Here is a 12,269-nt window from a genome sequence, read left to right on the forward strand (position 1 = left end):
TTTTTATTTTTTATTTTTTTATCGGGCATCGCCACAGTCTACTAAGCCCACATCCAATTGCACACAGACTGTTATTTAAGAGCACAGAACAGCAGATAGCTTATCTGATGGGTTTATTTTGTGTTTTTTGGGGAGAAGGCTCCAGATGTATCCCAAATGGTACGCTATTTCCTATTTAGTGTCCATAGGGCTCTGGCTAAAAATAGGTCACTATGAAGGGAATAGGGTGCCATTTGGGACGCATTTTTACAACTTTTCATTCCAGTGTGTAATTGGAATGATTGGGGAGGCAGTGGGACAAGTAATGACCTCTATTCATCAAGTTGTTTTCATGTGGCACACTGCTTTGCCAAAAACAGGCATCCTCAATTAAATTGTGATCGCTCCCTTTTATAACAAAAGCAGGGAAATCTACTGTTTGTTTTATAAATTATGTCACAATCTTTATTCCTTACGGTTGGTGTGAATTTAGACCTTTGATGGATTATTTCACCATGAAGGTCTCTGATAAAAAAAAAAGCATAGTTTCTCTATTCCATCATAGGTAGTAGCCACCTGCTAATCTATGGTGTGGTGAGTAAAACCTGGAAACATGATAAGATTGTACCTTTGGCATGTGTTCACTTCAAAAGGTTATTATTAAGAGCTTTTGAAACTATCAGGAGGCAACATGTATCAAGTGATGCTTGCTGAAAAGGACACTCCTACTATGCACTTTGTTACATTTTTTAACAAATATCCTGGATGGATAAAGCAGGAATGATAGCAAAATAGATACACATTCAAGCATGTATGGCACATTTAATCTTCTACTACCAGATAGGCACACACCCGCATTTGGAATTCTAAACCATCTCCAATAGCTCAAATGGCATTTGAATGAAAATACAGTGGAAACAGTAAAGTGGGTGTATGTAGATAATATCATATCGGGACAAATAAAATATTCAATAGGACGAGAGCTGGAAGATGAAATATTTGTTGTTAACCTCCAAAGTGTTCATTCACTTGGGCTCCCGAGTGGCGCAGTGGTCTAAAGCACTGCATCTCAGTGCAAGAGGCCTCACTACAGTCCCTGGTTTGAATCCAGGCTGTATCACATTGGGCCGTGATTGGGAGTCCCATAGGGCGGCGCACAATTGGCCCAACGTCGTCCGGGTTTGGCCTGGGTAGGCAGTCATTGTCTTATAAGAATTTGTTCTTAACTGACTTGGCTAGTTAATAAAAAAATGTAAATAAATAAAAGGTGTGTATAGCTGTCAAATTACAGAATTGTAATTGTTATGGCATAATTATAAGATCATCCATAGTCATTTCTTTCCATACTCTGTTATACTCAAGGTGACATTTTGACCAAACATGCAGAAAGTTTTTCTTCAAAATGAGTTGCTCTCTTTTGACACAAGCATTGTTTTCTGTGTGTTGTGTAATTGGGGCCCATTAACATTATTCAACAGGTGACTGAGATAAAGGATACAGGCGAAGGAGCGTAACGTTTCTTTCTGATTTCTCTCCTCCAGGTGATGAGCTCCATTAATCGCTGAACGTGACAGGCAACCCACCCCGGCCAGCGGCTCATAATCTTGGCTGTGTCCAGTCCACTCCTTCACCACGGATTCAGCATCCCTTCCTCTTTCAGTTGTGATCTGGCTTTCCATTTGTTGGGACTTTAACTTGGAGACCTCAAACTCACAGACCGCCAATGCTTACAAGGAACTGCCTGCTACTGTTCCTTTGGTTTGTCTTCGACAAAGGCTCCCTGTCTCCTGTACGCCCGCCAGGCGCACCGCTGAGCAGGAGCAGTCTGGGAAAGGAGCATCCCAGGAGCCTGGTGGGCCCGATGAGAAATGGGGCATCTGGGTTTCAGAGAGTCAAGAGGGGCTGGGTATGGAACCAGTTCTTCGTGCTGGAGGAGTACATGGGGTCAGACCCACAGTACGTGGGCAAGGTAAGGATGCTTTGCGTTGTGTTATGTATTGCATGGGAGTGTGTCATAAATCATATAGCTAAGAGCTCGGGAGAAATTGTTGAGGGTGAGAGAGGGATGGAGTTGAGAAGAAGAGCTACGTTGGTAGTGGTACCAGGATTAGAGCATGTTTGAATTATAGAGTTCTATGTCCCTTGACATAGCCCGCTATTACCAATTGTCACTCTTTTACTTAGCTTCGCTCCTGGAGCTACATCTGACCATTTTAATCTCACGATGGGTTGTGTTTGGAAAACGTCTCTTTTTATGAGTGTATTAGGATATGAATGAAAGAAAAATCAATGAAAAATGTCTTTCTTCTTTTTGGGATTTATGCCAATGTTTCAATGACAGACAGACATTTTTATTGCAGCTACACACAGCATTCGTGTGGTGAATGGATCAATGACCCGGCAGGAATACATTTAAATTATGGCTCTTGTAAATCTGTCAGAAAATCCTAGTTACTAGGGAGGGAGGATTCTGACAGCAGTAAAAGACAGAGGACACGCACCTCATAGACTTAAGCCGGGTGGAGACTACACGACTTTCAAAACCCTAACGTCAATGAGCCTCTCATATTAAACAACCGTCTTTCCTGTAGTTTTGTGTGTTGCCAACGTAGTGGTGAGCACACTAAACGATGTGGCACAGACGGTGGTCACACACTAAAAGATTCTTTACTTGGTCGTGAGGATTCTCGATACCACGCTGTCTCGCAAAAATAAATGTTCATTAGATTTAATGTAGCTACAAGTTGTGGCTCAAAGGAGCCTCATAAACATTCAGTCAGACATTCACACTTGCCATACAGAGTTGAAATATCTAGCCAACATTTTGAATTTAATAACATTGCTCGTGAACCTCAGATCTGTAACGATTTGATGCTTTGGTTAAAGGCAAGTACAAACGCATACTAGTAGTAATTGCTCCTGCTCGAGGGTCCACACATTCAGGGTGATGTGAAACACCGTCATCATCTCACTGGGTTTTTCCCTGGCAAGCTATCATTGGCTATTGCTGATCACCGTTCTAATACCTTGTCGTTGCACATCTCACACTACAAGAGCATTTGTGCCGATAAAATCAACGTTTGAACATTTCAGGACGTCTGGGACTGCTCAAAGATGAGATCGGTAGCTCTCAGATTGCATCTCTGACCCGCTTACATTAAACAAGTGTCGGTGATGGCCACGTGCTCTGAGTAGGCAATGACATGGGGATTTTGTCTCCGATCTCAAAAACTTGTTTGGGAAGGCTAAATTGGGGCCAAAATCGTGTAGTGTACACCCGGCCGTATTGAACTGAATTGCATGAAGTCTGCAATTCACAATATGTTTTTTTCTCCTTGCTCTGGCTTAAGACATCCTTTAACTAAACTCAGAGGGGTTTTAAGGCTGAAGTTGTAATTTGGCACCCCTAGCTTAGGCAGGATAATAGTAAGACTGACTTATCTACCCCGGTGCCACTGCAATCAGCCCTGACGCGCTGCACTGTTTGTGGAAGTCTCACAGGCTAAAGCAGTCCGGGTACTGTCTGTCTGCTGCACTCCTAAATCACTTAATCCCTGGCCGCTGCACCGCTTCAAAATAATTGACTGATTCTCTGCCATATCAAAGGCATTTGGAGATCAAGTCCCTCAACCTTCCGTAGGACAATCTTAAAGAGGGATAATCTGCTGCAACCAAATAAATACAGTGTCACGGGATGAGAGACCCAACGGAGCGTATGCTACCTAGACAATGGACACTTGATTAACTGGATGTCAGACAGTGGCTTTTCTTGCAGGGATTTAGATCAAGCACAGTCTTCGTACAGATACTGTATCCATAATATATCCATAATTATGGTTTATTGTTTTACTGTTTTATTTTCCAGAGTGTAATTGACCAGAGTGGGCTGTAATGCGGCTGGAATGCATGTCTATAATACATCAAGACTTTGCAGCAATACATTCACATCAGAACACAAACATAATTACTATGCATTAAATTCTAGAATAGAGTTTACCAACATCCAACAACCAGCTTGTTTATGCACTTTGCCTAGCTACTTGTACTAACAGACACAGGATGAGCAGCAGAGAAGAGACCTGGGGTTGTGTCCCAAATGGCTTCCTATTCCCTATATTATGCTCTAGTTTTAACCAGGGCCCACAGTGTGCGCTAAATATGGAATAGGGTACAATTTGGTAAGCAGACCAGGTCTCCTCTCTGCTGCTCAAATCAAATCAAATTGTATTTGTCACATGCGCCGAGTACAACAGGTATATTACCGTGAAATGCTAACTTACAAACCCTTAACCAACAATGCAGTTGAAGAAATAGAGTTAATGCAATATTTACTAAATAAAATAAAGTAAAAATATCTAAATAATCAAAAAGTAATACAATACATTTACATAACAATAGCGATGCTATATACAGGGGGTACCGGTACCCAGTCAATGTGCAGGGGTACAGGTTAGTCGAGGTAATTTGTAAAGTGACTATGCATAGATAATAAACACAGGGTGTTACTGCTGCTACTCGCTGTTTAAAAAAACTAAATTACGGTTTCTTGGTCAGTGACTAGGAGTTTCTTGTTTATTTCTAAATCATATCCTAATGGGACTTTGATTATACCCCTGCTGACATAGAGATGATTCCATCTTGTGAATGTTCTCCATGGGTTAGGTTGAGGAAGGACTCTTGTACATGTTCACTCCAAATTAAGTATGATGAATAGGTTTTTGTGTCATCTTGCCCTGCTGATAATCTCAGATGAAGGTCATCAAGGCTTCATGGGAAAACTTTTTTGGGATGTCATGAATTCACAACTTGGGGAGGCCTTATGAGGAAAATTCAGGGCTGCTGTGATTTATTCCAAAGATCTGAATTAATTTACAGAATGGGTTCTGCTTTCCAACCTAGACGAGACATCGAAATTGGTCCAAGAGAAGTGTGCCTGCCAAGAAAGTAATGACAACACTCTCTTGCAGTGGCCAAAACACAAAAGGCCGATCTCTGACAACCAAAACAGAATAACACAACAACAACATCCCTATGAGCATTATCCATCTTACTTAAAATAAAAAGTCTAATGAGATGCCCCCTGTTTAAACCTCCATAACACTGCATCCCTCATGTTTGCATCTACTTGTATTGCAATCCAAATAAATGAAGGCTACAGTTCTGTGGTGAATAAAATGGTTATATTACTGGAGTAGGGAATGGCAGGGAAGAGGGAAGAAAGGAAATTCTGAAAGGAATGTTTTAAGACTTCTTCACAAGAACTGCCTTCTCGTCTATTTCGGAATAATGAATGCAAGCAAAGCAACGTTTGTTTTCTTCTGTGACACGCCAGAGGAGGAAAAATCTACGTTTGCATTTTCACTTTTCAATGTGTCAAAGGAATAAACGCAATAAAACAACAATGACTTGCATGCATTCGACTTTACTTAGGCAAAAATAAATAGCATTTGGGGCATTGCATTGTTTTTACTTTGAGTACTAGCAAACCCCTAAAGCATAATTTCTGCAATGTTCCATATACAGAGATTTAAAACAGTAAAACAAAAATGGTATTCTCTGCTGGTCTATAATGCCCTTCACACAGCACTTTATGAGGGCAATCCGTTATGCATTCACTTGATACATTAAATACAAACATAAATCTTCCTTCATTGATTACAAAATAACTTAGTTTGCTATCTATGGGATTACATTACTGTCTGTACAAGCTGCGAAAAACACCACAGCCTTAGTAACAAAAACAGCTATATGCAGCAGATCAACAATTTAACATTTTATTACAAGGAAATAAAGGCCTGGAGAGCCTTGGGGGATAATGTTACAAGACTGATACACTCAACAATTAGATAATGTCCTCAGTCCCAATGTTGAGCAATGGCTATCTGCAAGAAGAACTGCTATCAGTTGATAGGCCATAAATCAAGTCCCGCTCCTTCTTCTCAATCACTATTAAACTCTCCCCGCTGTACTCAGCAGCATGCACTCTCTCTCTATAACATTTATTTTTGCCATCTTGGCAGACATCACTATAATGGTTATGAATGACTGTGTCCCACAAAAGTTGTAGTTTTGGAGAGTAGCTGACATACCAGGCTGTTTTGGCCCACTTTAGGCAATGTGCTGGTCAGAAATGACATGCAAGCTAGCTATCATAAAGCCACTGTACTGTATATATAGTGCCCATATGGAAAGAAATATATTTAACATCACGTAAAATGTATTTGAAGTAGATGTAGATACATTTGCATGTATGCTAAAAATGCATGTAATGCCTGACAATATTCCAGAAATGCATTGCTATGACATCTAGTCTACATGGTGGCCAAAGTGGTTTCTAATTTGGTTTCTTAAATAACTCGTTAGGTTTTTGATCAATGTGGATATTTTTTGGGGCCACCAAATCAAAACTTTGGCAGGGATATAATTTCAATTGTGATGTGAGTAAAAAAAAAAACTACAAATTGTTACATGCTGTCATAAAGAGCACATGTTCAACTTCCTAAAAAACAAGTTTTCCCATCTTATGAGATATTTAAAAAAAGTAATATAGTAAGTGCCTCTCTTGATTAAATAATGAAAAACAATCTAGTGAGACCAGGCACTAGGCTGTTTTTAATATTATTTTAATTAGATTTTGTTTTGATTTATACAAATCTATACATCATACAACACTCCACAATGTGTCACATTGTAGGTCCAGGTCTTGTGCTTCCAATTAGTGGCATTATACAGCTCTACAGTAGATGGATAGCGGTGTTATGCTGTGTTTATAACCAAGTGGGAAGTGGTAATTTACCAAATCTGGGAAAAATCCAACTGGTAATTACTAGTTAAATCAACCATGAATCCCCTTCTGACAGGGGGAATGACATTTTTGTTGTATGCAACAGGGAGGGGCAATTTAATGCAAGATTCACATTGTTAAAACGTTTCTAGCCTGTCTATCTATGGGTAACAGGGTTGACGTGTCATGCCCGACCTGCTCAGTTTTTCACCACAAAACACCAGAAAATGTCCAAAAAGAGTAGAACCAGCTCACCTACTTTTCCACAATGATTTGACTATTGGATGTTCAATGTTTCGTTTAAAATAAATGTAAAAAGGAATAGTTTCACCATATTGAAACGAAAGTACAGTTCACGTAACAGGGTTGACCTTAAAATGAATCACTAATCACATTAAATAAATAATAATCTTCAGAAACAAATTTGTCAAAGCAACAAAATAACTATGGCTTTACAATTATGGTGAAAACTTGGGGGTAAGTGGTTAGAATCTTTTTAGAAGTCACCGAGGGTGCATGGAGGGATGTGTCAAAATGCTTAATTTTTGCACTTTAAGCAAGTCTTTATTCATATAAAAAAAATCGGATTTATTGAATTCTACATGTGGTCTATATTTAAAGGCACTTCATTTCATATAACAGGCTTTTAAATTTCAATATATATTTGGATGTATTCAAAATGTATGAAAACATAATTTTTTTTCCCACATGTAAACTATTTAATTTATGTAAAAATACATTTTAATTCTTTTTTTGTTTTTATTTTTTCATATGGATGGTACTTCCTGTTCAGTGAGAACTTAGAACATGTGTAATTTCACAGTATTCCCTCGACAACAGTTGATAGGGAAGTGAACACTACAGCTTGACGTTGGGGCGAAGTAAATAGATAAAAACAAAAAACAGTACAGTATGTTGTTTCCCCAGCACTTTAGTCATATGTGATAGAATGAAAGCAGATATTTTTTGATTATGATGTTGAGCAATTTATGAGACATTTTTTTTTATTTGTTTAATAGGATAGGGGTTCCGCTAGCGGAACTCCTCCCACATTCCACTGAAAAGGCAGAGCGGGAAATTCAAAAAAAATTTTTTTTGAAATATTTAACTTTCACACATTAACAAGTCCAATACAGCATTTGAAAGATAAACATCTTGTGAATCCAGCCAACATGTCCGATTTTTTAAATGTATTACAGCAAAAACACCACGTATATTTATGTTAGCTCACCACCAAATACAAAAGAGGACAGACATTTTTCACAGCACCGGTAGCATGCAGGTAGCATGCAAAAAGCCAACCTAACTAACCTAGAACCAACCTAACTAACCTAGAAACAACTCCCTCAGATGACAGTCCTATAACATGTTACACAATAAATCTATGTTTTGTTCAAAAAATGTGCATATTTGAGCTATAAATCAGTTTTACATTACTGCTACCATCATAGCTACAGTCAGAAATAGCACGGGAGTAGCCAGAGTAAATACAGACACCAACGTCAACTACCTAATTACACATCATAAAACATTTCAGAAAAATATATGGTGGATAGCAAATGAAAGACAAAGATCTTGTGAATATAGCCAATATTTCCGATTTTTAAAATGTTTTACAGCGAAAACACCACGTATATTTATGTTAGCTCACCACCAAATACAAAAGATAGACAGACATTTTTCACAGCACCGGTAGCATGCAGGTAGCATGCACAAAGCCAACCTAACTAACCTAGAACCAACCTAACTAACCTAGAAACAACTCCCTCAGATGACAGTCCTATAACATGTTACACAATAAATCTATGTTTTGTTCAAAAAATGTGCATATTTGAGCTATAAATCAGTTTTACATTACTGCTACCATCATAGCTACCATCATAGCTACAGTCAGAAATAGCACGGGAGTAGCCAGAGTAAATAGACACCAACGTCAACTACCTAATTACACATCATAAAACATTTCAGAAAAATATATGGTGGATAGCAAATGAAAGACAAAGATCTTGTGAATATAGCCAATATTTCCGATTTTCTAAGTGTTTTACAGCGAAAACACAATATATCGTTATATTAGCTTACTACAATAGCTATCACAAAACAGCATTGATTCAAGGCAAACGTAGCGATAGCACAGTTCGACAGATATATGAAATCGCATCCCAAATTGGGTCCTTATCTTTGTTGATCTTCCATCAGAATGTTGTACAAGGGGTCCTTTGTTCAGAACCGTCTTTGTTTGGGTCCAGTCCGAACTATTTCCCTCTTGAATTAGCAAGCACACTGGCAGTGCGGCTCTAACCTCTCCTTTTTGAAGAAATTCCTCCAACGCATCACGTCTAAAGTCCCGAATAAATTTCAATAATATAATTAAACTATATTGAAAAAACATACTTTAGGATGATATTGTGACATGTATCGAATAAAATCGAAGCCAGAGATCATATTCATCAATAACGACGGTTTTCCAGGAGGCGATACCAGGTCCAAATTCGCGCCTCCCAACAAAAAATAAATGGCGGTCCTCTCAATCAAAGAGGTTGTATTCAATCCCTGAACGAGATAATCACCTCATTTCTGCTCTCACTTCCGCATGACAACCAGGGGAAGGCGTATGGCGTGTTTCTACAGTCATAAGTGACATGCCCTTTTATAGACAAGCTCTTGAAGAGAGACCTCGATTTTGGAAATCTCACTTCCGGATAGGAAATGGGCTGTAAAAAGAGTTCTGTTTCACTTAGAGAAATAATTAGAACTGTTTTAGAAACTAGAGAGTGTTTTCTATCCAATATTAATAATAATATGCATATTGTACGAGCAAGAATTGAGTAGGAGGCCGTTTTAAATTTTGAACGATTTTCCCCAAAAGTGTAAACTCCACCCCTAATCCTAAAGAGGTTAACACTTTTTTGATTACTGCATGATTCAATATGTGTTATTTCATAGTTCTGATGTCTTCACTATTATTCTACAATGTAGAAAATAGTAAAAATAAAGAAAAACCCTTGAATGAGTAGGTGTGTCCAAACTTTTGACTAGTACTGTATGTAACAACTTTATTATTGTTATTTAATTTTGACATTATAGAGTATTTTGTGTAGATCAATGACACATTTTTTAAAATCACAACTAAATCTATTTCAATCACCCTTTGTAATGCAACAAAATGTGATAGAATACAATGTGGAGGGAATGAGTATCATTCCCACTGCAGGTCCATTATAATTTCTACATAGTTTCGATTTGGTTTTAGCCATTTTAAAGTTTATTGAGTTTGAACCCCCCAAACAAGGGCTATATGTATAATTTATTTTTGTTTATTTTTAACTCTAACCACCCGTATGTTTGACTTCCCTGGTATAGAGGCTTGATTACATTGGAATATCGCCATTAATCTGAGGACATTCATTATACGAATACGTCATATATATATTTTTTTTAATGCAATACCTACATGTGATAGTGTGCAATTGCATTGACAGTATGGTCCGATACCACGTTTTCTTCTTCACCACATATCGTAAAGGTCTCTCATTTGAATATGAGTCAATAAAAGTGTTTGTTGGAAAGGGCAGCCGTGTTTTCCCAACTACTTGTTTACCTGCGTGGTGCTGGGCTGACAGGAACTTGCAATTCTTCATTTTATTGATGGCTCTCCCCTTGCCAGTTTCTTCCAACATTTTGCCACGATTTATGACTGGCGTTGGGTCTGCAATTTAATCTTTTAGTGAAAACCTATCATTAGGTTGTAAACTTTTTCCAAGAAGACTCATGTGTGATTGATCACCACGTCTCCCAACACCAAAGAGAGATTTTCAATGCCGGTCTGTTTGAGGTTCAGACACTTCATTGTTATTATCCCACACACTGCGTTCAACATTGCAATCAATGATAATGGGAAGCCTATAACAGTAGCATGGCTTTACCTGCTTTGCATACGTGTGTAAAACAATGCATGGGTGAATAGCCTGTCCCCCTAACCACTAATTTGTGGCCAGTGGACACTATAGTAAAATAGCTCAATTGTATGAGTTAATGGTTGAGAGCCAATGCTTAATTACTAGCCTAGAATCACAGGGTCATTAGCTTGCATGTCTTGCACCATGCAATATCATGGAGAGGTCTGTTCAATGGCCTTCAAGCTAATCAAGGTTGCCATGCATAGAGACATAGCAAAGTAGTTGACAATTATCATGTTGATCTAACCATGAAGCATGCCTAAAGCATTAAATGGATGTCTGATATAATACAGTACTTTATGGAACCACAGAGGAGAGTGAATTGAGGACACAATATTGGCTGTTCACTCTGCATGTCAGATGTTGTGTGTGGTGTACATGCAGCAATTAGATATTTACATTTCATGATTTGTGAAACAGTATATTCTGAATTAGGGAAATATGTTTGAATGTAGGGATGAAATGTCATAATGAATATGGATTAGACTCCTAACTGTAATGATGTTCTTATATTCTTTAAACAAAACCACTTTAATCTCATTCCAGTGTTTTGCTCAAAGACTCAGTGCCCAAAAAATTAATGGATGCAGATGTGAAGTAATTTGAACGGATTACTGTACCTATAATAATGCATCAGGTCTGCCAGTAATTTCATTGCTCATTACAATGTGTTAAGGAGCTGATGGCATTTACAATTGTAATGTATGTTGATGATGAATATAGCACGGCTCTGTGAAAGGAGAGGAGCTAAAATGAAAGATAATGATGACATTCATCTAGCTCTGCAAATATATTAAATGTTCATATATTTTTGTCCACTTTAATAATGGGTTCTGCTTGAATCGGCTTTGGAACATATTTCAAAATGGTTAATGTTACAATCAGTATCTCTTACCGGGCCTGCTCAAGAAATTGGTACCTGAACAAAGATGAATAATATCACAATGTCTTTATCCAAAATTCCAATTTCCTGTAGTCTACTATATATGGAATATTGTGCCATTTTGGATGCAACCAATGACTAAGCCTAGATGAGAACATAAACTCAGCAAAAAAAAAGAAACGTCCCTATTTCAGGACCCTGTCTTTCAAAGATAATTCATAAAAATCCAAATATCTTCATAGATCTTCATTGTAAAGGGTTTAAACCCTGTTTCCCATGCTTGTTCAATGAACCATGAACAATTAATGAACATGCACCTGTGGAACGGTCATTAAGACACTAACAGCTTGCAGACGGTAGCAATTAAGGTCACAGTTATGACACCTTAGGACACTAAAGAGGCCTTTCTACTGACTCAGTTACTGAAAAACACCAACAGAAAGATGCCCAGGGTCCCTGCTCATCTCTGTGAACGTGCCTTAGGCATGCTGCAAGGAGGCATGAGGACTGCAGATGTGGCCAGGGCAATACATTGTAATGTCTGTACTGTGAGACGCCTAAGGCAGCGCTACAGGGAGACAGGACGGATAGCTGATCGTCCTCGCAGTGGCAGACCGCGTGTAAAAACACCTACACAGCATCGGTACATCCGAACATCACACCT

General features: G+C 38.4%; 1 protein-coding gene across 1 annotated transcript in view; it reads left to right on the forward strand.

Annotated features, from left to right (window-relative positions):
* The first annotated feature begins 1,702 nt into the window (after positions 1-1,702).
* The window catches only part of LOC120027655 (cadherin-12-like), a 115,639-nt gene continuing 105,072 nt past the window's right edge, over positions 1,703-12,269 (forward strand). The window contains exon 1 of the mRNA XM_038972650.1: positions 1,703-1,948. Within this exon, the coding sequence (XP_038828578.1) occupies positions 1,703-1,948 (246 nt within the window). The remainder of the gene's footprint in view (positions 1,949-12,269) is intronic.

The sequence above is a fragment of the Salvelinus namaycush genome, chromosome 33, assembly GCF_016432855.1.
Source record: "Salvelinus namaycush isolate Seneca chromosome 33, SaNama_1.0, whole genome shotgun sequence".
Classification (NCBI taxonomy): domain Eukaryota; kingdom Metazoa; phylum Chordata; class Actinopteri; order Salmoniformes; family Salmonidae; genus Salvelinus; species Salvelinus namaycush.